The sequence below is a fragment of the Carcharodon carcharias genome, chromosome 10 (genome assembly GCF_017639515.1).
Source record: "Carcharodon carcharias isolate sCarCar2 chromosome 10, sCarCar2.pri, whole genome shotgun sequence".
Lineage (NCBI taxonomy): Eukaryota > Metazoa > Chordata > Chondrichthyes > Lamniformes > Lamnidae > Carcharodon > Carcharodon carcharias.
Window position 1 is genome coordinate 10306690 of NC_054476.1, and position 26774 is coordinate 10333463.

At 42.3% G+C, this 26774-nt stretch overlaps 2 protein-coding genes across 4 annotated transcripts in view; both read left to right on the forward strand.

Annotated features, from left to right (window-relative positions):
• Window positions 1-26774, forward strand: part of ckap5 (cytoskeleton associated protein 5) — a 137606-nt gene that overhangs the window by 77138 nt on the left and 33694 nt on the right. For all 3 annotated transcript variants that reach the window (XM_041196985.1, XM_041196986.1, XM_041196987.1), the window contains 4 exons: window positions 2811-3014; window positions 5835-5970; window positions 9322-9515; window positions 9968-10137. In XM_041196985.1, coding sequence (XP_041052919.1) covers window positions 2811-3014; window positions 5835-5970; window positions 9322-9515; window positions 9968-10137 — 704 coding nt within the window. The remainder of the gene's footprint in view (window positions 1-2810; window positions 3015-5834; window positions 5971-9321; window positions 9516-9967; window positions 10138-26774) is intronic.
• On the forward strand, window positions 2006-2404 carry LOC121283031 (histone H2B 5-like). Its single transcript, XM_041196984.1, has one exon. The coding sequence runs from the start codon at window positions 2006-2008 to the stop codon at window positions 2375-2377; it is 372 nt and encodes a 123-aa protein (XP_041052918.1). The 3' UTR covers window positions 2378-2404.

Below are 26774 nucleotides of genomic sequence, written 5' to 3' on the forward strand. Positions count from 1 at the left end.
AAAATCTGAGCAGTTTGTGTAGATATCGTTCCCATCAAAAGTAGCCTGAACTAGTTTCACAAATCACTTTCAGATCACCTTGCTCCATTTCAGAGTCACATGCATGGAAGCACCAAAGCAATTTTTCAGAATCTTTCGGATTACTTATATTACATCTGTTTTGATTTTCTTTTAGCGATATACTTTTTGCATACACCCACTTTTTTCTCACTGCAGCAGGTGTTCACTTCTTAGTTACAGATTCATGGATGTACTCTTACTGATATCACTAGTTCCCCATAAGTGCTTCCTGGTTGTGTACCATATTTTTAGGATTTTCATAGGCCATTCCCAAAGCTTTGTTGACATCTATAGAAACTGTTTGGGGAGCTGGGATTTTTTTGACTAATAGAAGTGTGGGAGTTGATGCCCATCAGAATGAGAATGTTGGTTCCATGAAAATAGAGCATGTTGGCTTTGTTATAATTTGGGCTACATTTATATTTTTTCCTTGTATTGACTGTGAAAGTAGACGTGGTCCTATTGAACAAAATCCATCTGGAAAGAAATCAAAGGTCTTGCTAGCAGGACAGTCATTGTTGTTAACTATTCTGAAATTAATTGCTTCCCCTGGGTTGCGTTTTTCAGACTGGGAGGATAGTAGACACTGGTCTTTGAGGTTTAGTTCTATGACCATTGCTTTTTTCGGTATATTCTAATATACAAGTCATTTGAAGACATTTGTATTCAAAATTTGTCACTGATACTAAACTTGGAGGTGTGACAGACAGTAAGGATGATACCAATCAACTGCAACAGGATATAGGCTAACAGAATGGGCAAACAGTGACAGATGGAAGTTAATGCAGAGAAATGTGAGGTGATGTATTTTGGCAGAAAGACTGGGAATTTAATGCAGAGAAATGTGAGGTGATGTATTTTGGCAAAAGGGCTGGGGAGAGACAATTTAGACTCAGTGGCACAGTTCTAAGGAGCAAGGAGAGGGACAGATGCAAGTGGAGGTTTATGTGCATAGCTCATTGAAGATGGCAGGGCATACAGAGTAGTTAGCAAAGCATATGGAGTCTTGGGCTTCATAGGTCGAGTACAAAGGAGGGAAGTTATACTGTACTTTTTATAAAACTTTTGATAGGTCGCAACTAGAGCATTGTGTTCAGTTTTGGTCGCCACACTTCCGAAAGTATATGACACATCTTGAGAGGATGCAGAGGAGATTTAGCAGAACGGTCCAAGGGATGAAGGAACTTAGCTTCTCTAAACAACCTTGTAGCTGGACTGTTCCTTGGAGCCAAGAAGGTTGAGGGGAGATTTGACAGAGGAGTACAAAATTTATGACAGCTTAGATTAAACTTCCCATTAGCTAGTGGTACAAGGACAAGGGACACAGATTTAAGGTTTTGGGCAAAAGTTACAGGGGGGTGCAAGGAAGAAATTTTTGGCAAGTGGTAATGACCTGGAACTTGCTGCGTTTGAGGGTGGTGGAAGTGGAGATGATCAATAATTTCAACAGGAAATTGAGTGAGTACTTGCAGGTCTGTGGAATAAAGCAAGGAAATGTGACTGCTTGGATTCCTCTACAGAGTTGGTATGGACTTAATTGGTCAAATGGCTTCTCGTGCTATAATGACACAGGCTCTAAGTTAGAATTGTAAATTTAATATCAAATCACATACAGAAAATGGAAGAGATTGGCTGAAGAGAGAGAAAAAGAAAAAAAAACCTTTTTTTTAAAAAAACAGTCAACCACAATTAAGCTGATGGAATGAGACTCCATAGTTAAAGGTTGATTTTCAGTGCCAGAGAGGTAGTATGAAAGTAATCAGTATCATCATGCTGTTAAAAAGGGTACTTAGCATGGGTATGTCCATTTTAGTCTATATTTGGTGCTTAGTTCGTACTTGTCATGTAAATAAAGGAAGTTTATGCCGCTTAATATATTTGAATGGGTAGCTATACAGCACTGTCATTTTTTGTGCATCACGGGATGCAACTTCTGAAAGTGACGATGGTTGAGAAGAAACCAGTTCCCAAAAAGGGAGGCAAGAAAGCCTTAAAGAAACCGGTAGCAAAGGGCAGCAAGAAGCGGCGAAAGTCAAGGAAGGAAAGTTACGCCATCTACATCTACAAAGTGATGAAGCAGGTTCACCCTGACACCGGCATCTCCTCCAAGGCCATGAGCATCATGAACTCGTTCGTGAGCGATATTTTTGAGCGCATCGCGGGTGAGGCTTCCCGCCTGGCCCATTACAACAAGCGCAGCACCATCAGCTCCCGGGAGATCCAGACCGCCGTGCGCCTGCTGCTGCCCGGGGAACTGGCCAAGCACGCCGTGTCGGAAGGGACAAAGGCGGTGACCAAGTACACCAGCTCCAAGTAAAACCCCACAATGACCTGAAAAACATTCTGGATTTTCTCATTTTGCTGTGCACCTGCACCCACTGGAAGTTGCTGCTGATTTTTGCATTAAAAGTGCCATTTGCCTCAATTATTTTTACAATAGATTCTGGTTCAATAATTTGACAGTGTAAAAATAAGTTTTAATTTTTTATGCTGTACTGGAATTTGAAAACTTGTATTATATTGAGCATTGACTTTTCTCTCAAAACATTCAAAAAGTTGTTGTGCAAACTTGATATGGCTGAATAGTAACAGAGGGTTTCAAGGGGCAGAAGACCTCTTTATTGGAGAGGAAACTATTTTGGGGATTGAGGATTAAATGGGCATCATGTCTCTTGCAGATTGGAAGAGTCAAGGAGACAGGATCTTCTGATTGTAACTGTTGGATAACATTTAACTTTATTTTCTCGTAGCATTTAGAAAGTGAAACGGAGGGGACTGTTGCTTGCCTGGATCTTATCCTGAAGTGGTTGACCCTACGGTTTTTTGACACCAATACAAGCGTACTGATGAAAGTCCTGGAATACTTGAAATTAATATTTACAGTGCTGAGCAAAGAAGATTATCATTTAACTGATAATGAGGCATCTTCGTTCATCCCATATCTAATTAACAAGGTAAATTGATGTTTAGTTTTTAAATGGAATAAACCTTTCATTTAAGATAGGGATTGACTAAAGAGTTTAAAGCAATGATGTAGAATAAGATGTTATAATATTGTCAAATAATGCAGTCCATGCCCGCAGGTAGCAAGAGCTGGACAACATCCAGGCTTGGCTGCAAAGTGGCAAGTAACATTTGTGCTATGCAAGTATCAAGCAACAATCCAATGGGAGTCTAACCACCTCTCCTTGACAATTAAGTGGATTTATCAGCACAGAGTTTCCCCCACAGAAACATCGAGTTAACGTTGACGAGAAACTTAACAGGAACAGCTGCATAAATATCGTGCCTACAAGAACATGTCAGAGGCTGGGTATTCTGTGGTGAGTGACTCACCACCTGACTTCTCCTCCTCCCCACCCTCCAAAGCCTGTCCGCCATCCACAAGGCACAAGTCAGTGTGATAGAATACTCTTCGCTTGCCTGGATGAGTGCAGCTCTGACAACACTGAAGAAGCTCAACACCATTCAGAACCATGCACCCTATCCACCACCCTTAAACATTTACTCCCTCCAGAACTGGCGTACCGTGACTGCAGTGTGTACGGTCTAAAATGCAGCAACACCTCACCAAGCCACCTTCGTCAGAACCTCAAACCTGCAACTTTAACTTCCAAAAGGATAAGGGGACAATGCATGGCAGCACCATCACCTGGAAGTTCCCCTCTAAGTCTTAATCTATGTTGACCTCAAATATAATGCTATTCCTTTATCATTGCTGATCCAAAATCCTGGGTCTCCCTCCTTAACAGCACAGTGTGCCTTCACATGAATTATCTTTTTATTCATTTATGGGACGTGGATGTCACTGGCTAGGCCAGCATTTATTGCTCAACCTTAATTGCCATTCAGATGGTGGTGGTGAGCTTCCTTCTTGAACTGCTGCAGTCCTTGTGGTGTAAGTACACCTACTGTGCTGTTAGGGAGGAAGTTCCAGGATTTTGACAGTGACAGTGAAGGAATGGCTATATCTTTCCAAGTCAGGATGGTGAGTGGCTTGGAGGGAAACTTCCAGGTGGTGGTGTTCCCACCTATCTGCTGCCCGTGTCTTTCTAAATGGTACTGGTCGAGGGTTTGCAAGTTGCTGTCTAAGGAGCCTTGGTGAGTTTCGCAGAGCATCTTGTAGATGGTGTACATTGCTGCCGCTGGTGATGGGAGGGGTACCAATCAAGCGGGCTGCTTTGTCCTGGATGGTGTCAAGCTTCTTGTTGTTGGAGCTGTTCTCATCCAGGCAAGTGGAGAGTATTCCATCACACTCCTGACTTGTGCCTTGTGGACAGGCTTTGGGAAATCAGGAATTGAGTTACTTGCTCCAGGATTCCTAGCCTCTGAGCAGCTTTTGTAGCCACAGTATTTCTACGGCTAGTCCAGTTTAGTTTCTGGTCAATGGTAACCCCCAGGATGATGATGGAGATTTAGCGATGGTTATGCCATTGAATGTCAAGGGTTGATGGTAGATTCTCTCTTGTTGGAGCTGGCACTTGTGCAGCGCGAATGTTACTTGGGACGTCAGCCCACACTTGAATATTGTCCAGGTCTTGTTGCATTTGGACATGGACTGCTTCAGTACCTGAGGAGTCATGAATAGTGCTGAATATTGTGCAAACATCCCCACTTTGGTGGAAGGAAGGTCATCGATGAAGCAACTGAAGATGATTGGGTCTAGGACACTACCCTGAGGAACTCATGCAGTGATGTCCTGGAACTGAGATGATTGACCTCCAACAAACACAGCCATCTTCCTTTGTGCTAGATGTGACTCCAACCTGTGGAGAGTTTTTCCCCTTGATTCCAGTTTTGATAGGCCTCCTTGATGCCGCACTTGGTCAAATGCTGCCTTGATGTCAAGGGCTGTAACTCTCCCCTCACCTCTAGCAGTTCACGAAGATGGCTCAACACCACTTTCATGAGGGCCATTAGGAATGGGTGATAAATGCTGGCCTTGCCTGACGACATGGAAATTATTTTTTAAATTTACCAGAAAGGTAAAGTTCAGAATGAGATTATATAATAAAAGTATAGAAGTCTGGCTAGATCAGTTTTTCGAGCAAAAGTACACTACCCTTCAATTGTGTCAGTTCTTAAAATAACAACAGAAACTGGACACCTTAAAGGAAAATCTATCTAGATCTTGAGAATCAAATTAGTCAAGAAGGTTCATAATGAATTCAAAGAAATAGATCTCCACAGGATTTGAAGTCATGGCTCTGTTGAATAAATGTAATAATTGGAACAATTGCCTTCAGCATATACACAATAAGATATGCAACCAAGAAAAGTTATTTTCCATCTCATGCATTGAAAGTGGCTTTGTTCTTCTGCTTAGCTATGAAGCAGAGTGTGGTGCTGAATGTGTTGTGCAGGGGCAAGTTCAACCAGCAGTTGGGAATAGGAGGAGATGGATTTTATGACAATCTTTCAAAATCAGGATGAGCTGAGATTTTTGCTGTAGAAATTAGGATATTGGTGTTTTGTCCCTCCTAAGCATTGTCAGAAATCAGAAATACCTCTTTATATTCTGCATGTTTAAAAGTTTTTTCCTGTCTTGGAGAAACTGTAAGCTGCATGGCTGCTTTTCACTGAAATAGCCAGTTTGAATAGGACTAGCAGATGATTGTTGAAACCAAATATTTCATATTGAAAATTCACCATGTTTAACACTCCTCGTGAAGCACCGAGGTGAATGGAATCAAACAATGGACTACTTACTACACTTGTTTATATCAGCAAGATGGAAGAATAGCTTCTGGATAATGTTTTTTTAAAAATTTCAGGTTGGAGAACCAAAAGATGTCATTCGTAAAGATGTTCGATCCATTCTGAACATGATGTGCAAGGTCTATCCAGCTAGTAAAATGTTTAATTTTATTATGGAAGGACTGAAATCTAAAAATTCGAAACAACGAGCAGGTGAGTGTGTCGTATGTATTCTGCTGTACAGAGTTTTTTGTTAATTTCCCCTCCTTCAAACTAATGTGGCCTTAGGGCTCATTGAGAACGACAATCATCATGAAGAGTGGCTCGGTGGTATCTCTACTGGCCAAGCCTTAAAGAACATATATCTGCCAGAGTGGGCCTGTGGCAGATGCTGAGAATACAAAACTATTTGACCTCATCCTCACCAGTCTACCTGTTGCAGATACATCTGTCCATGACAGTTTTGGCAGGAGTGGCCACATACACATCTTGTGGAGACACATTCCTGCCTTCACACAAAATATCCTCCATCATGATATGTAGCACTACTACCATGCCAAATGGGGTGATCCAGAACAGATCTTGTAGCACAAAACTAGGTATCCATCAGGCCCTCTGGGCCATCAGCAGCAACAGAATTGTATTCAATCTAAAAATTGCATTCTCATGGTCCAGCTCTACAAGGCCAACCCTGGTTCAAAGTGGAGTCAGGAGCAGCAGCAGGCACACCTCAAAATTAGGTGCCAGCCCAATGAAGCTACAACACAGGACCATTTGCATGCTAAAAAGCAGAAGCAAAGTGAACATATACCCAATCAATCAGATCAAAGCTCTGCAATGCTGCCACATCCAATGGTGGTGGACAATTAAACAATTACACTCCCACTCTCAATCTTAAGGGATCCCTGAACATTAGTGCAAAGTCAAGGTTGAAACGTTCACAACTATATTGAACCAGAACTGATGAGTGGCTGATCCATCTCTGCCTCCTACTGAGGTCCCCAGCATCATGAAGGCCAGCTTTCAGGCAATTCAATTCATTCCATCTGATATCAAGAAATGGCTGAAGGTACTGAATGCAGCAAAAGTTACAAGCCCTACAGCTGCAGACTTGTGCTGCAGAATTTGCCAGGCCTTTCCAGTACAACACTGACATCTACCTGACAAGTGAAGAATTGCCCAGTATGTCCTGTCCACAAAAGGCAGAAGAAATTGAATGAGAACAATTACCATATTATCTACTCTTAATCATCAGCTAAGTGATGGAAAGTGTTGTCGACAGCACTATCAAATGGCACTTGATCAGCAATTACCAACTCTGTTTGGGTTCTGCCAGTGGCACTTCATTCCAGATCTCATTACAGCTTTGGTCCAAACTCAGGCAGAAGCACTGAATTCCTGAGGCAGGTTTAGAATGACTGCTGTTGACCAGGTGTAGCCATCGAGGTGCTATAGCAAAATCTAAGTTAGTGTAAAAGGGGAAAACTCTCCACTGGTTAGTCATACTTAGCATAAAAGAAGATGGTTGTGATTGTTGGAGGTCAATCATAGCCCCAGGACATCACAGCAGATGTTCCTCAGAGTAGCATGCTAGACCCAACCATCTTCAGCTACTTCATCAATGACCTCCTTTGCATCAGAAGTGGGGATGTGCAATAGACAGAGAACCATATTCAGCACTATTCAAGACGCTTCAGATACTGAAACAGTCTGTGGCTGTGCAGCAAGACCTGGATGATGCTTGGGCTGATAAGTGACGAGAGCTGTTTGTGCCAGGCAAATGCAGGGAATGATTATCTCCACTGAGACAGGATCTACTTGACCTCCTGACTCCCCAAGCCTGCCATCTGCAAGGCACAGGTCAGGAGTTTGATGCAATACTCTAGATGTTTGGATGAGTGCAACTGCAACAAAACTCAAGCTTCACACTATCCAAGCCTGTTTCAATCAGCACCTCATCTACCATCTTTAACATTCATTTCTTCCACTGCTGGTGCTTGGTGGCAACTTGTTTACCCATCTACCAAATGCACTGCAGATGCTCGCCAAGGCTCCTTCAAGAACACCTTCCAAATCAGCAACCTCTACTGCTTAGACTAAGGTAGCAGATGTACCACAGTATCTCTACAGTGTAGAAGGAGGCCATTTGGCCCATCGAATCTGCACTGGCTCTCTGAAAGAGCATTCTACCTCACCCCACTCCCATGCCTTACCCCTGTGATCTTGCATATTTATTCAGGTAACAATCCAATTCCATTTTTGAATACCTTGATCTAACCTGCCTTCACCACCCTCTCAGGAAGTTCATTCCAGACTCCACCCATCCTCTGGGTGAAAAAACTTTTCCTTACATCACATATTTACTCCTTTTGCCAATTATTTTGAATCTGTGCCCGCTTGTTCTTGATGTTCTCTTGGGTGGGTACAGTTTCTTACTATTTACCCTGTCTGTACCCCTCAGGATCTTGAACACCTCTACCAAGTCTTATCTCAGCAGCCTTTTATCCAAGGAAAACAGTCCCAATCTATCCTCATTGCTAGAGTTCTTCTTCCCAGGAATCATTCTTGTGAATCTCCCCTGTATTCTCTCCAATGCCTTCACATCCTTCCTCAGGTATGGTGCCCAGAACTGGACGCAGTACTCCAGATGAGGTCTAACTTAATGACTTACACAAGTTCAACATGACTTCCTTACTCTTGTACTCAATGCCCCTATTAATAAAGCCTAAGATACGATATGCCTTATTAACTGCTCTCTCAACATAACCTGCCACTTTCAATGACCCAGGTGCGTATACACAGAGGCCCCTCTGTTCCTACACCTCCTTTAGAGACTCTCCCTTTATTTTGTGCTGTCTCACCATATCTTTCTTGCCAAAACTAATCTCCCACTTCTCTGCCTTGAACTTAATCTGCTATTTGTCTGCCCAACCCACCAATATGCCTATGTCCTTTTGAAGTTCAAGACTATCCTCATCACAGTGAACGCCACCTGCAAGTTTCCCTCTTAAGTTGCACACCATCTGAACTGGGGACTGTATCATTGTGCCTTCATTGTTGCTGGGTCAAAATCCTGAAACACAATTCCTAAAAGCATTGTGGGTGTACCTATGCCGCATTGATGGCAGCAGTTCGAGAAGGTAGCCCACTGCCACTTTCTAAAGGGAAATTGGAGGTGAGCAACAAAAGCTAACCTTGCGTTCCGTAAATGTGAGAGACTCCTGAGCCTGGAGTGTTATCAGTCTATTTGATATTGACATTGTGGGGGACGGAAGGTGAGGAAGAATCTCCTAAACAAAACTATTTTACATGTTCACCTCAACCCTAGGCCCCACTGCATTCACACAACCATCTCTCTCCACCCCCCCCCCCCCCCCCCCCCCCCCCCCCCCCCCCCCCCCCCCTGCACTTGGTGCGGTAGCTGGTCCATTTTATTTAAGCTAATTGACCTTGTGAATCTCGACAGGGTCAGTCTCTTTAATTACTGGCACAGAGGAAGTTATGATCCAAGAGGGTGATCATGAGACGCTTGAACATAACTCATTGCTCTCTTATTTTATTCAGAATGCTTGGAAGAGCTGGGTGCTTTAATTGAAGTTTATGATTTGAATGTCTGCCAGCCAACTCCAGCCAAAGCACTAAAAGAAATTGCAAGTCAGATTGGAGATCGGGATACATCTGTCCGTAATGCTGCCTTAAATACAGTGGTTACTGTCTACAACATTTGTGGAGATCAAGTTTTTAAATTGATTGGGAATGTGAGTATTTGTTTTTTTGACAGGAGTGAGGAAATACTCTTGTAAATAAGAGCCTCAAAAGTTGGCAACCTCTGGATTACCACCTGAGCCATGTGCAAATTGGCATAAGGGCAAGCAGAGGTTTAAATGTATGGCTGAAAGAGTTGTGTAGGAAATGGTGATTTAAATTCATGGTACACTGGTACAAGTGCTGGGAACGAGGAGTTATTCCATGTGACAAAAGTCCTCTTAAAGTTGTCTGGCGAGTCGAATAATCAGGGTGGTAGATTAAATTAATTGAGAGAGGAAAGGTCCAAAAAAAGGTAAATTTATAAATCTGATGAGAAGTTAAGGTTGTTTGGCAGTGTAGTGATTTAGGGTAAAATTAAACTGGTTTGTTCAGAAAGGAACAGAGTTTAATGAATGTTATGAAGGTTATGGAATTGACTGGATCTTCAACTCTTTGATCCTAGCTTTCTGAGAAAGAAATGAGTATGTTAGAGGAAAGAATCAAACGATCTGCTAAGAAATCCTCAACGGTATCTACAAAACAAGTAGAGGAAAAGACTTCGAGGACACAAGGACTAAATCCAAATGCTACTGTGCCACGCAAAGGCTGCGAGGAAGTGCCATCCAAATTGAAGTATGTTTATAATGGCTACTTTGTAATCTAAATAGCAATATTTGCATCATCTCAATCTAAGTGAATGAGTAGTAACAAAGTGTGGGTTAAGATCAATGTACCTTGGGCAGCAGGCTGACCTAATAAGGAAAATCAAATGAATATTTAGTCCTTTGAGTTTTGAACAGAACTGTGTGGCCTTCCCTATCTGAATATACAAAGTTGTCTCCAAGCAGCTGTAATTTTGTCATTAGGCATGTGCTGATGCAAGTTGTCCTCCATTAATTAGTTTATAATGGAACATAATTTTCCTACTTATTTACTACTGATTTCAGGCTACTTTCATGGTAAAGTTTAGCTCTTAATTCTGAAGACCTTTGTTCTTTTAGAATAGTAACAAAGGTTCTGTTATTTGACCTATGGATCTTCAGATTTGATCCAAAGCCTTGCTTAAAGTGCCTCTAATCTGAAGTTACTGCTCCTTGTTGCAATATCGACAAAGCTTCAAGGACTGATTGTTCCATCGTGTGTTATCATAGGAGCATATGAACAGAAGTAGGCTGTTCAGCCCCTTGTCTATTCTACTATTCAATGAGACTATGGTTATTCTGTGACCTAATTGCAGATACCTGCCTTTTTCCCCATATTCTTTTAACACCTTTGGTTAACAAACTATCAATCTCAGGTTTAAAATGAACAATTAATGGAGAAGAGAGCTCCAAATCTTGCTGCCCTTTCTGTGAAGAAGTGTTTCCTTTGTGGTCTACAAGTCAACCTTTGAAGCCTCCAAAAATCCTCCCAAATGTAGGTGTCGACTGTTGGTGTGGGTGGTCACCATTTTTAAATTTGGAGGGAAAAACGCAACGCCAGTAATTCATTAAATTAATGTGGCATAGTTTATTGAAGGAATTAATTCCACTCATATCTTTAACTATAATCAAAGTGTTTTAAAACCCGTCAAATTCAATGCCTTCAGCATTTGACACTGAGTTCATCAGATTTTTTCTGAATCACTTGGGCTGTGACATTATCGTAAGGATTCTACTGTGGTGCTTTCGTTTTCATAATCATCCCTCCACAATGAATCGCTTTCCTCTTCGCCCATCTAATGGTAGTTGTGTACTAACAGCATTCCACAGTTTGCTGGTGATAACCATACAAAACGGCAAGCAGGGCAGCATGCGTATTTCTACTCTTATTGTGAAGGTTTTCTCCATCAGCCATCATTCCATTCGTTGTTAGCATGATCCTTGAATGATTTGTTGAGGCACACATTCAAAGGTTGAACTACAGATGTTAGACCACCTGATATTACTGCAATTTGGGTGTTATTTCTTTACAGGCACCTCTCAATCTCATTGGTTATATGGGATCTGAACATCTAAGCTGCATTCATTGTGTGTGGCACCTATTCCACACATTATCAGTCCACAACTTCATTCCATCCTCATCCATCCAACTGTTGTGCACATGCATTAAAAACTCCTTCAGGGAACTTGGATTTTTTGCATGATTTTATGCTTGAAAGTTCCCATGGTCTTTAATTTGGTTCCATCGAGGCTAGTTAATCATCTTCTCATGTCTTGTGGTTTTCACTAGAACTGTTTTCGAACCTTTTCACCCCAGAGTTCAGTTGCTGGACATATTGAAATTCATTGGCGTTTCATCCATGTTAGTAATGTGGCATAATGGGTATTCCTGTTTTTGCTGTTGCCTGATTAGGAATTGCTGGAAACTGGTAATTTTGACATTGAAGTCTTTTGGTAGTCTGAGTGATTTTGATCTTCTGCAACACTGGACATTTTTGTTCTATTGGGTGTCTTTGCCAACTTGCTGTTGCTCTGAAACCTTTGCTGGACTCAGGATATGATTTGACCCACAGAGTGCATAAATAGGCATTGCATTTCTGATGACAGTGTAACCATTCTGATGATTTTCAAGGATCCATTCCAGGACATGTTTCTCAAGATCAGGCCAGTGGCTGCTTCCTACTTTCATGGTGGATTTGGTCTTGGGCATCTCCAGGGCAGATTCCTCCTTCCATTCTTATGCCAGTTTTTCTCTTACGCTGCATACCCTTGCTGCAACACAGCTATTTGATCAGTTAACAAACATTTGGATTTCTAACGTGAAACCAACTTCATACTTTCATTTGTTTTGTTGGAAAACTCATTCTCTTTGTTTGCCATTCATGGTCTGCTCTGTGTAGGTGTGTCTTAAAATCCCATGCACCTTCAAAATACAGCTGTGTTAACTGTTTGATCCATTGCCCCAGTTATAAGGCATCCAGAAGTAAAATGTGTAAGGTGAAAAATTGAGGTTGACTACTAATGCAAGTATAGCACGTCATGGCTGAAAATGGAGTCGACTTATATGCAGAGTAGAAGCAAAAACAATGCTCTTAGGACCAGAAAAATATCCTTATTCACTGTGTCAACTTATATGCCACGTTCTATGGTAAAATTTATGGCAGTTTTTTGATGATGACTCGTAGCCCTATACTCCCCAGCTCACGGAAATAGTTTCTCCCATTCTGCTCCATCTATATATCTTGAAAACCCTGATCAAATCACTCTGAATCTTCTCAGTTCCAATAAATGCAACCCTAGTTTGTTTAATCTCTTCACGTAGCTTAACTCTTGGAGTCCAGGTTCACTGCAATGAATCTATGTTGCAATCCCTCTGAAGTCCCTACATCCTTCATAAGGTGTATGCCCAGAGCTGTGCTCAGTACTTCAGCTGGTCTGCTGAAGCATGACTTCTATCCCCTTGAATTCTCATCCTCTAGATAAAATGGCCAGCATTTCATTAGTCTTTTGGTTAAAATGTCACCAACAGGTGCAGAAATGATGTGTATCTGGTGCCCAAGTCTTTTCGAACTTCCACTGTTTCTAGCTTTTCACTGTTTAGGAAGTACACTGTTGCATCCTCCTTGGGCCCAAAGTGAATGAAATCATATTTGTCTACATTGAAATCCATTTATCATAGTTCTGCTCCTTCAGTTAATCAATTGATATCTCTTTGTGAATCGCACTGCTTACAATACCACCTAACATTTTGTCATTGGCAAATTTGGATATGAGACATTTTTACTCTATTATCTAAGTCATCATTAATTAGTACAGTGAATATTTAAGGACCTGAAACACGTCCTAGCGGATACTACTGAACACATCCTCCCAATTAAAGAACCCACGCATTATCCCTCTTAGTCTCCTTCCACATGGTCAATTTGCTAACGAGGCCAATAATTTGCCTTCATTTCCATGGGCTTCAACATTAGCTAACAGCCGCATTTGGAGGGAATTCCAAATGGCCTAGATACTTGAATGCACAGTGTTGACAGTGAGGCTGTGAGTGAGGAATGGAAAGTTCCAAAGGTGGGTTGTAGATCTTGAGATTACAAGATGGGAAGGAATGAGGGATTAAAAAGCAAGAGCTATAAATTAAATTAACCATTCGATAAAGAGCCAGTATAAAGATCAGGGAGGGTCGGACTTCCGAGCATGTGAAACCTGGTGCAGGATGCCATATTGTCAGCAAAGTTTGGGGAGCAAACATTTGGGGAGCGTAAGTTGGGATACTGGTAAGGAGAGGTGAGAGTGACTACCCTTGACATCAAGGCCACATTTGACCAAATATGGCATCAAGGAGCCCTAGCAAAACCGGAGTCAGTGGGAATCAAGGGAAAATTCTCCACTGTTTGGAGTTGTGGTTGTTGGAGGTCAGTCATCTCAGCCCCAGGACATCACTGCAGGAGTTCATCAGGTTAGTGTCCTAGGCCCAACCATCTTCAGCTGCTTAATCAATGACCTTCCTTCCATCATAAGGTCAGAAGTGAGCTTGTTTGCTGCTGATTGCACCATTCGTCGCTCTTCAGATACTGAAGCAGTCCATGTTCAAATGCAGCAAGACCTGGACAATATCCAGGCTTGGGCTGACAAGTAGCAATTAACATATGTGCCACACAAGTGGCAGGCAATGACCATCTCCAACAAGAGAGAATCTAACCGTTGCCCCTTGACATTCAATGGCATTACCATCACTGAATCCCCCATTATCAACATCCTGGGGAGGTTACCATTGACCAGAAACTGAACTGAACTAGCCATATAAATACTGTGGCTACAAGAGCAGGTCAGAGACTAGGAATCTTGTGATGGGTAACTCACTACCTGACTCCCCAAAGCCTGTCCAGAACCTACAAGGCACAAGTCAGGACTGTGATGGTATACTCCCCCCCTTGCCTGGATAAGTAGCTCCAACAAGATTCGAAGCTTGACACTGCCCAGGACAAAGCAGCCTGTTTGACTGGCACCACATCCACAATCATTTACTCCCTGCGCCACCGACACACACTGGCAGTGTATGTACCATCTACAAGATGCACTATGGGAATTCACCAAGGCTCCTTAGCACCTTCCAAACCCATGACCGCTACCATCTAGAAGGACAAGGGCAGCAGATAGCTGGGAACACCACCACCTGGAAGTTCCCCTCCAAGGCACTCACCATCCTGACTTGGAAATATATCGCTGTTCCTTCACTGTCGCTGGTTCAAAATCCTGGAACTCCTTCCCTAACAGCACTGTGGGTGTGCCACATGGACTGCAGCATTTCAAGACGACAGCTCTCCACCACCTTCTCAAGGGCAATTAGGGGTGGGCAATAAATGCTGGCCCAGCCAGCGAAGCCCACATCCTGTGAAGTGAATAATAAAAAAAATACTGGAAATACCCTGCAGGTTTGGAAGCATCAGTGGGGAGAGAAAGAGTTGATGTTTAAGTTTGGTGATCTTTCATCATACTTGGGAAAGGTTACTTGTCCCATTGCCACCGCCTTTTGCCTTGCACCATTAACCCTTTTTTTAAAATCTATTTCTGCTGCCTTCCACCCTATCGGAGATTTTCCTTTTGTGTTTTTCCCTACTATTTTCTGCACCCCCCCCCCCTGCCAAATGGATCTTTTGACCTATCATCAGAACTGAGAAAAGTATTCAAACTGAAATGCTAACTCTGCTTCATTCACCACAGATGTCAGGCCTCTTGAGTATTTTGAGCATATTCTCTGATTTTATTTTTGGATTTTCAGCATCCATAATATTTTACTCATTAGAATAGCTAGAATATAATGGAAGTACCTGTATGAAGATTTTACACCAGAGATGGTATCAGGTGGTCTTTGTCATGTAAAGGCTTACAGGGTCAGGAACTTGGCTCAGTATCAAACAAGACACTTGAGGTTTATAAATGGCTCGGTGTGTCATAATGAAGGAACACAGGAAAGAAGAATGATGCTGCAACATTATTTGTAAGTTTCTTGGTGATCTTGCTGCATTGAGCTGATCCCAGGGTAGTGTTCTGAAACGGGTTAGCCTTGGGTTTTAGTCTTTGTTAGCATATCAGAATAGCTAAGATCTTTTCTCTATGTTAATGGTAGTGGCTGTTATTTATTTTTCATGTTGGAAAGTATTTCAGACATTTTCATACATTCAAAGCATTTTTTTGGTGTTGGCTTTACTGCTTTTAGCCCATAGAGGCTTGCTTTGTTTGGTTCCAGTTGATGAGTGCTATTTTTGGGTTGTCACATCTGTGTGCCAAGTGATTTCCAGATTTCTGAAGCCTCCTATATATTTAGCAGATTTGGCATGGCTTTGTATTTGTTTATCCAGCTCCTGTGACTTTATGGATGGCCAAGTTTCATTAACCCAAGTGTACAGACATCTGTGATTGTGAATATCAGTTTCTTTTAGCTCCAGGTCAGAATGCATTTTTGTATGTTTGGAAGTAGGGATTGTTCATGGGGTTAAAACCAGGCATTCATTTGCCCAGAGCAATGATAACATTTGGGAGCATAGAGTAACCTTTCCAGAATCATTTTCACAGAATGTGTTTTGCCTGGTTATGTAGAACCTAAGGTGAAATGGTGTGGCATGTGCTTTTTCTTTCTCTCCTTTCTTGAAGGCATGTTCTCCTTCCTTTGGTGTATGGTGTACACTCTCTACCTGTTCTTCACCTAGAGCCTAAGTCAAGTGTCGGTTGGCTTTTCACTGAGAACATTACAGCTGAGCAAGTGATATGCTCAACTTCCAAAAGTTTTCAAGTGGGCATTCCTGGATATCAGCAAAGGGCAAAAACTATGGTTGCTTCCCTTTCCTAATCCAAGGATGCTCGATTTATTCATATGCCTGCTTCTATCCTGACAGATCAATGAACTCAGCAGAAGTTAAGATTAAATCCTGGATTGTCTTGTAACTAAGCCTTACCCAGCTTAATTATTGAGACATTCACATTTTTGTCTTCCAAATGAAGCACTGGATTGTCTTGTAACTAAGCCTTACCCAGCTTAATTATTGAGACATTCACATTTTTGTCTTCCAAATGAAGCACTATCAAAGGAAAAGACAAACTTGGGTGTTATTTTCCTCAAAAATATTTTCATATTATTTGCATGACTGTGTTTAATCCAATTGGAAATTTTGGAATAAGTGCATTTTCCAGTGCTTGAGTGATTCTATCATTCTGTCTTTGTTTTGTTATTGTATCTGATTATGTCTGAACGTTGGAAGACGAGGTTTATGATGCAAAATGGTATAGTGCTGTACAGTGTGCAGAATTGCCTCGACTTTCTTTCAAGAGTGGGTGGTAGAAGTTTCCTTAAGTCTTCATTCATTCAACCTTTATATGAAAACAGGGTTTGATATTATCTTCATGAAGAAAGTATTGTGAGTGCTGTCCCTTTTTTAATAGCTTCGTCCGTGAATTGTCAACTGTGTATCTGTGTGTCTCTCTTTCACTTGCCATCTATTTTTGTTTGGCTTTCATGCGTCCTGTTTTTTTCTTGTGCTCTTTCTCCTCTACCCAACCCATTCCTTCATATTTAGCATTGTTAGACTTCACTTGTATCCCACCAGAAAGAGGAATGACTAGGTTTCCTTTGATGGAATATAGCTGTACTTTCCTATAATCTTTAGGGAAAATTTGTTTTGAGTGTTCTATTTCACTTCATCATTAACGTTTCATATTTTAAATAAGGTGGGTTTGGGGCCAAAGTTTAATGTGGAATAAAAGCAAAGTGCTAGAAAAACTTAGCAGGTCTGGCAGCATCTGTGGAGAAAGAAAGAGCTAATATTTCGAGTCCAATGTGACTCTCCTGTAGAGATTCTTTCGAGTCTTTTTGAGGAAAGGCCTTCTTCAGAAGAATCATACCGGACTCAACTTTAACTCTGTTTCTCTCTCCCCAGATGCTTTTTTATTCTTTCATGGGATTTGTTGTCCATTCGTTGAAGTGAGTGGCTTGCTAGGCCATTCCTGAGGGCAGATAAGAGTCAAGAGTTGTGGGTCTGGAGTTACATGTAGGCCAGACCAGATAAGGATGGCAGATTTCCTCCCTTAAAGAAGATTAGTAAACCAGATGGGTTTTTAATGACCATCCTTTCATGGACACCATTATTGACACTAGCTTTCAATAACAAATGTATTTTTAAAAAAAAATTAAACTCCATCAGCTGCCATGGTGGGCACGCATGACCCCATAGCATTAGCCTGGGCCTCTGGATTACTAGTCCAGTGACATCACCACTATACCATTATCTCCCTCTGCATTAATGTTGTCAGACCTGACTTTTCCCAGCACTTTTGTTTTAATTTCAGATCTCCAGCATCCGTAGTATTTTGCTTTTATTTAATGTGGTCATGCATAGCACATTTTTGGTTTGTGCTTGCTCTGTTTCAAAATCAATTTTATGTTGTGGATTGTTTCCAGTGACCTGTATGTACGTTAGTAGTTGGTACGATAATTTGCAACATGTTTTTCAAAACTATTTTGTTTTTTGAGCAGATGCACAAGGATGTTAGAACTTCATTCCTCCAGGTGGAAAAGCTTAATTGAAAACCCTATTATGATATAACTGTGACATCTGATATCTTTTCATCTATATCTAGCTTTTTTTGCTATGCCCAGAACTTAGGCTTCAACTTAGTTTTATACTTGTAATCAGTAAAGTTGCCCTAATTTTTCTCTTGAGGCCAAGAGAACGCAAATCCATGCCTGTTGGTGAGCAATGTTTGGCTAGCCTCTCCATGTTACCTTTTCAATATTGCCCTAGAAAAATCATTTGATTTAACATCACTCCCTTTCCTATAAGGTTCCCTTGAATGTCTGATGTTCCAAGTTTTTTTTTGATCTAGGCAAATGTGGTAAAACCCAAAAGACAAATAAGGGACCCATATCCTTCCATATTGCATGCATTATGCATCACAATCTCCTTTTCTTTTTGGCAGAATGACTGGCTGTATACCACAGACAAATTTAATTGAACATTAACTAGATAAATGGACATTATTCTGCAGGAACAGTAACTATTAACTTCTCTAACCTCCATCAAAGTCAGATACAATTCTCCTGCGGTAACCTTTTCACAGTAAATTGATTCTTGGCAACTTGTTACATGACTATCCATCACCTTGAAGTCTTCTGAGTTAAGTGACTTCAGTTGTGGAGAAATTAAAGAAGCTGGATTTTGTTTGAGCAGAGAATGTTAAGAAGAGATTTAATAGAGGTGACAAAAATAAGGAATTTTGATTGGGTAAATAGAGAAATGGACACTGGCAGGAAGATTGGTAATCGGTTTAAGATAATTGACAGTTGTGGTTGAAATATACTGCTTGAGAGATTTGTACAAATAGATTCAAAAGGGAATTGGAAATTCCCTTTGAAAATTTGCACAGCTAAGCATCAGGAGCAGAAGTGTGGGACTAATTGGATTATCCTACTGGAGTTGGTAAAGGCATGATGGGCTAAATGACTGCCTTCTGTGCTGTATGATTTCACAACTTCAGTATTGAATTTGGCTGCTTGGGCTCAATTTAAGTCCAATTTTCAAAGGGATACATATATTCCTTCACTTGCCCATTTTAAACTGACTTGCTATAGACTTGGCTATAGTAAGTTTTCCCCCTCCAAGCTACTCACCATCCTGACTTGGAAATATATCGCCATTCCTTCGATGTTGCTGGGTCAAAATCGTGGAACTCCCTCCCTAATAGCATTGTGGGTGTACCTACGTCACATGGACTACAGTGGTTCAAGAAGGCAGTTCACCACCACCTTCTGAAGGGCATTTAGGGATGGACAATAACTGCTGGCCTAGCCAGTGATGTCCATGAATGAATTGAAAAAAAGTATCTAAATTGAAGTGCTTCTAAGTGGTTGAAGTCATGAGTTTAGAAGGTGCTGCAGGAAAAAAATCTTAGCCAGAGTGGTGGAGGGGATGAATGTTTAGGTAAATTGAAATGCTAAACCAGCGAGTTGCATTGTCATGGATAGAGTTGAGCTTGAGTGCACCTATCCAGGCAAGTGACTATTCCAGCACATTTAAGTTGTGCCATTATAGGTTTTGGCGAGGCTTTGTGGAATTGGTGAGTCATGTGACATGTAATTCCTAACTTCTGACCTGCTCTGCATTTATGTCATCAGCATTTGTGGTGAATCCCTAGGATATTGAAAGGATCTCTTCAGCAATGCCATTGAATGACCAGCAAAAATGATTGTCATTTGTCTCAGATGGCTGTTGCCTGATTATTGTTTGGTGGAAATGTCAAATGCCACTTATCAGCCTAAGCCTTGTTAGAAACATGGAAAATAAGAGCGGGAGTGGGTCATTTGGCCCTTTGAGTCTGCTCCGTCATTCGATATGATCATAGCTGATTCCCTATCTCAACATCATACTCATACTCTCTTCCCATAGCCCTTGATGCCTTTAGTGTCTAGAAATCTATCTCTTTCTTTCTGATATATATTCAGTAACTTAGCCTCTACAGCCTTTTGTGGTAGAGAATTCCACAAGTTCACCATCCTCTCAGTGAAGAAATTTCTCTTCTTCAGTCATAAATGACCTACCCTGTATCCTGAGACCGTGACCCCTTATTCTAGACCCCCCCCCACCCCCCCCCACCCCCCCCCACCCCCCCCCCAGCCACAGGAAACATCAACCCTGCATCCAGTCTGTAAGACCCTGTACAGCTGTGGTAAGACATCCTTCCTCCTGTTCTCAAGCCCTCTGGCAATGGAGGCCAACATACCATTTGCTGCCTTAACTGCTTGTTGCACCTGCATGTTTGCTTTCTTTCAGTGATTGGTGCACAAGGACAGCCAGGTCCCTTTGTACATCAACATTTCCCAGTCTATCACTACTTAAATAATACTCTGCCGTTCTGTTTATCCTACAGAATTGGATAACTTATCCAAGTTGCACTGCATCTGCCATGTATTTGTCCACTCACTCAACTTGTCTAAATCACCTTGAAGCCTCTTAACATCCTCCTTACCACTTGCATTCCCACCAAGTTTTGTGTCGTCAGCAAACTTGGAAATATTACATTTGGCTCCCTCATCCAAATCGTTGATATATATATTGTGAATAGCTGGGGCCCAAACACTGATCCCTGCAACACCCCACTAGTCACCGCCTGCTACACCAAAAAAACCTCTTTATTCCTATCCTGTTTCCTATCTGCTAACCAGTTCTCAGCCCGTGCCAATATATTACCCCCAATCCCATGTGCTTTAATTTTGCACACTAACCTCTTATGTGGGACTTTATCAAAAGCTTTCTGGAAATCCAAATGCACCACATCCACTGGTTCCCCCTTATCTGTTCTGCTAGTTACAGAATCACAATTTTAATGGCATGGGAGGAGGCCATTTAGCCCATAGTGTCTGCACCAGCTCTCCAAATGCATTATGACCTAGTTTCATTGCCCTGCCTTTTCCCTGCACCCCTGCACATTGTTTCTATTCAAATAATCATCTAATGCCCTCTTGAATACCTCGATTGAACCTTCCTCCACCACACTTGCAGGCAGTGCATTCCAGACCCGGACCACTTGTGAGACAAAGATTTTTCATATGTGATTTGCAAGAGAAGCAAATCTGACTTTAAATCTGTGCGCTCTCATTCTTGATCCTTTTACGAGTGGGAACATCAGCTCCCTGTCTACTCTGTCCAGCCCCCTCATGATTTTGCCTATCTCTATCAAATCTCCTCTTAGCTGCATTCTCTCCAAGGCGAACAGTCCCAACCTCTTCAATCTATCTTCATAACCATTCCTATAAACCTCTTCTGCACACTCTCAAATGTGCCCACATCCTTCCCATAATGTGGCACCCAGAACTATACATGATATTCTAATTAAGGTCTAATAAGCGTCTTATTTAAATTCAGCATGACCTCCTTGCTCTTGTACCGTATCCCCCCATTAATAAAGCCCAGGGTGTTATGTTTTATTAACTGCTCTCTTCACCTGTCCTGCCACCTTCAATGATCATCCTCAAAAAAAAACTCGTAGTTTTGTCAAACAAGATTTTCCCTTTCATAAATCCATTTTGATTTTGTCTAATCCCATTGATATTTCCTTAGTGCCATTATCACATCTTTTATAATAGACTCTAGCATTTTCCATACTGCTGAGGTTAGTTAGGTCAACCGGTCTGTGATTTCCTGTTTTCTCCCTCCCTCTTTTAAATAGTGGGGTTACATTTGCCACCCTCCAATCTGCCAGGACCGTTTCAGAATCTACAGAATTTTGGAAGATGATAGCCAATGCATCCACTATTCCATGGCCGCTACCTTTAATACCCTGGAGTGTAGATTATCTGGTCCTCGGAATTTATTGGCTTTCAGTTCCATTAATTTCTCCAGTACTATTATATTTTGTAATGCCAATTTCCTTCAATTCCTCCTTCTTACTAAACACTTGGCTCCCTAGCATTCCTGGGAAGTTATTTGTGTCTTCCTTCGTGAAGATGGAACTAAAGTAGTTGATTAATTGCTCTGCCATTTCCTTGTTCTTTATTATAAATTCTCCCATTTTGGACCATAAGGGATCTACATTTGTCTTCACTAATTTTTTTCTTTTTACATAACTTTGATGTGGCTTTGCTGCATGTGGCGTTGACTACTTCCTTATCTGAAGAATTATGTATGAACTTCAACATTGCAGTCAATAAACTTTTTTATTCTTTCATGGGATGTGGGTGTCATTGGTAAGGCCAGCATTTAGTGCCCATCCCTAATTGTTTTCAGACATTCCCAAGGTGTGCAGCATGTAGATAAGAAATAGGGGACCAAGGATACTGTGGATCCTCGGGGGAACTTCAGATATAATGGTATGGGAGTGCGAAGGGAAGCCATTGCAGGGGATTCTCTGGCTGTAGTTCAAAGGATCAAGATGGAATGGGGCAAGGGCTTTTCCACCCACATGGACAATGGACGGGAGGCATTGGAGGAGGATCGTCTGGCTAACTGTTGAAAGCTGCTTATAGGTTAAGGATGAGGGATATTTTACCCAGCCACTGTCATTTGTGACTTTGGAGCTGTTTTAATACTGTCAGGGTCTGGAAGCCTAATTGGAAGGATTCAAACTTGGAATTGCAGAAAAGATAGGCAAGGATTTGGGAAATGACAGTACGTTGAAGGATTTTGGAGCGGCAAGGAAGATTTAAGATGGAGTTGTAGTTAACAAGGACTGAAGGGGTCAATCATTAGTTCTATTTCTGGTGTGCTGGAGGGAAGGTCATAGATGCAACAGCTGAAAATAGTTCGGCCTAATGTGCTGCCTTGAGAAATTCCAGCAATGTTCTGGGCTGAGATAATTTGCGCCTCACCAATTGGAGCCATCTTCCTGTGTGCCCGGTATAACTTCAGCCACTACAGGTTCCAACCTGATCAGTCGATGAGGGGTCCTCAGTACCGCAGTCCAAGCAAATTTTGTCTTGATGTGAAGGTCAGTTGCTCTCTCACCTTTGGCATTCAGGTCTTGTCTGTCCCTGAACCAAGGCTCCAGTGAGAGCTGGAGCTTATTTATTTGACAAAACACAAACAACATTTAAGTATACAAGTAGAGCATGACAAAAAAATAAGGCATTTTTATCAACTTGATTCTTGATGCTGTAGTGCATACAACTTGGGTACTGGAAATTAGTTTTTCAAACTGCCTGCAATATACATTGCATTCTGGCTGATTACACCGCAAGATAAGGCAAAGATGTGCATAATACCAGAACAAATAAATCAAGCTATTCCAATCAAGTCAAACATACCACAATCTTTATGTCTGAATACACAAGTACTAAGGGAGGTAGGGCTATGGTTCTCTCTAAAAGCAAAACATCAACGCTGAGCAGGTCAAGTGACATCTTCTAAACCTTGTGATCTATCTTCAGATGCTATTGGTTGAAGGATAAGGATTGGTTAGGACACCTGCTGGACTTCAAAATGATATCTTAGGACCTTTTATGCCCACCCAAGAAGTTTGTCTCACTTAAGATAGCATTGCGCAAAATGCAGCAGTTCCTCAGTACTGCATTGAAGTGTCAACCTAGGTTTTGTGTTTATCTCTTCAACGGGGCTTGAACCCATGACCTTCTGATTCAGAGATGTGCGTTACCAACTGAGCCACAGCTGACATTTTGGATCTTTGTAGTCTTTTTGGGAAGTCCCAAAGCTTCTGGCTCCAAATAGATCCTGAAACCAAGCATGACGGTTTTTTCTGAAGCCAGCAGAAATCAAAGACTCGAATGTAACCAAGCCAATGAAAGAACAGTATTTTTAAGGATCAGTTTAATGTTGAAGATTAATATAAAGAATAAGATGTCTGCCTATTTTGTTGAAACTTAGGAATAGGAATAAGTCACTCAACCCCTTGACCTGCTCTTCTATTCTGTTAGATCATGGCTGATCTGTACTTCAACTCAGTTTATCTGCCTTAGCTCCAAGTCCCTTGATAACCTTACTTAACAAAAAACACCTAATTCAGACTTGATAGCTCCAATTTCCCAGCAACCTCAATCTTCTGGGGGAAGAGAATTTCAGATTTCTACTATAAAGGTACAGTAACTCAAAGCCAACAGTCTGAAAACCGGATACGCTTTAAAGCTGCCATCACCTGACTTTCACTCCTCACCGAGTTCTTTGGTGAGCTATGGCTGGGAAATCCTTTGGAGCTACTCCCACTCTTCCATCAACACTTCATCGAAGTGAAGCGGGAACCCCGTTTACATGCATAAACAGGCTTCTGGCAAAGTAACACCGATCGGAAGCAGCTCCAAATAATTTCCTGGCACATCTTGCAGCATTGTTTCCACTTCTTTCGAAACTGCCCTTTGAAATCCTTACTTGAAAAACACACCTTCAACACTCTGCAAGCCTGACCCAAACTGCATGACCCGAAAACCAGCAAGATTCAATCTGGCACAGACTCAGTCAAGCTGTTGCTGGTTTTGAAATACTATACCTGTACCCTAATCAACATTAGAGGATTTATTAACTTCTATCATTTGTTTAAAGAATTTTGTTTGTTCACCTGTTTAATGTTAAGTGAAACTTTTCTAGTGGTTTTTATAGCCATGTAGCCACACTCATTTACCAAAGATCTGTGTAATGTCAGGTGCTTTATTTGGTCTTTCTGTCATAGTCATAAGAGGTCTGCAGCACAGAAAAAGGCCCTTCGGCGCATCGAGTCTCCGCCAATCAAACAAGTACCTAACTATTCTAATATATAAAAACAAAAAAACTGCGGATGCTGGAAATCCAAAACAAAAACAGAATTACCTGGAAAAACTCAGCAGGTCTGGCAGCATCGGCGGAGAAGAAAAGAGTTGACGTTTCGAGTCCTCATGACCCTTCGACAGAACTTGAGTTCGAGTCCAAGAAAGAGTTGAAATATAAGCTGGTTTAAGGTGTGTGTGTGGGGGGCAGAGAGATAGAGAGACAGAGAGGTGTGGGGGGTGGGGGGGGAAGGTGTGTGGTTGTAGGGACAAACAAGCAGTGATAGAAGCAGATCATCAAAAGATGTCAACGATAATAGTACAATAGAACACATAGGTGTTAAAGTTGGTGATATCTAAACGAATGTGCTAATTAAGAATGGATGGTAGGGCACTCAAGGTATAGCTCTAGTGGGGTTTTTTTTATAATGGAAATAGGTGGGAAAAGGAAAATCTTTATAATTTATTGGAAAAAAAAAGGAAGGGGGAAACAGAAAGGGAGTGGGGATGGGGGAGGGAGCTCACGACCTAAAGTTGTTGAATTCAATATTCAGTCCGGAAGGCTGTAAAGTCCCTAGTCGGAAGATGAGGTGTTGTTCCTCCAGTTTGCGTCGGGCTTCACTGGAACAATGCAGCAAGCCAAGGACAGACATGTGGGCAAGAGAGCAGGGTGGAGTGTTAAAATGGCAAGCGACAGGGAGGTTTGGGTCATTCTTGCGGACAGACCGCAGGTGTTCTGCAAAGCGGTCGCCCAGTTTACGTTTGGTCTCTCCAATGTAGAGGAGACCACATTGGGAGCAACGAATGCAGTAGACTAAGTTGGGGGAAATGCAAGTGAAATGCTGCTTCACTTGAAAGGAGTGTTTGGGTCCTTGGACGGTGAGGAGAGAGGAAGTGAAGGGGCAGGTGTTGCATCTTTTGTGTGGGCATGGGGTGGTGTCATAGGAGGGGGTTGAGGAGTAGGGGGTGATGGAGGAGTGGACCAGGGTGTCCCGGAGGGAGCGATCCCTACGGAATGCCGATAAGGGGGGTGAAGGGAAGATGTGTTTGGTGGTGGCATCATGCTGGAGTTGGCGGAAATGGCGGAGGATGATCCTTTGAATGCGGATGCTGGTGGGGTGATAAGTGAGGACAAGGGGGACCCTATCATGTTTCTGGGAGGGAGGAGAAGGCGTGAGGGCGGATGCGCGGGAGATGGGCCGGACACGGTTGAGGGCCCTGTCAACGACCGTGGGTGGAAAACCTCGGTTAAGGAAGAAGGAGGACATGTCAGAGGAACTGTTTTTGAATGTAGCATCATCGGAACAGATGCGATGGAGGCGAGGGAACTGAGAGAATGGGATGGAGTCCTTACAGGAAGCGGGGTGTGAGGAGCTGTAGTCGAGATAGCTGTGGGAGTCGGTGGGTTTGTAATGGATATTGGTGGACAGTCTATCACCAGAGATTGAGACAGAGAGGTCAAGGAAGGGAAGGGAAGTGTCAGAGATGGACCACGTGAAAATGATGGAGGGGTGGAGATTGGAAGCAAAATTAATAAATTTTTCCAAGTCCCGACGAGAGCATGAAGCGGCACCGAAGTAATCATCGATATACCGGAGAAAGAGTTGTGGAAGGGGGCCGGAGTAGGACTGCAACAAGGAATGTTCCACATACCCCGTAAAGAGACAGGCATAGCTGGGGCCCATGCGGGTACCCATAGCCACACCTTTTATTTGGAGGAAGTGAGAGGAGTTGAAGGACCAGCCTCCGCATTCAAAGGATCATCCTCCGCCATTTCCGCCAACTCCAGCATGATGCCACCACCAAACACATCTTCCCTTCACCCCCCTTATCAGCATTCCGTAGGGATCGTTCCCTCCGGGACACCCTGGTCCACTCCTCCATCACCCCCTACTCCTCAACCCCCTCCTATGGCACCACCCCATGCCCACGCAAAAGATGCAACACCTGCCCCTTCACTTCCTCTCTCCTCACCGTCCAAGGACCCAAACACTCCTTTCAAGTGAAGCAGCATTTCACTTGCATTTCCCCCAACTTAGTCTACTGCATTCGTTGCTCCCAATGTGGTCTCCTCTGCATTGGAGAGACCAAACGTAAACTGGGCGACCGCT

Bases quoted from the DNA above. Each gene is read 5' to 3' on its own strand.
- LOC121283031 (XM_041196984.1), top strand. From the start codon at position 2,006: ATGGTTGAGAAGAAACCAGTTCCCAAAAAGGGAGGCAAGAAAGCCTTA.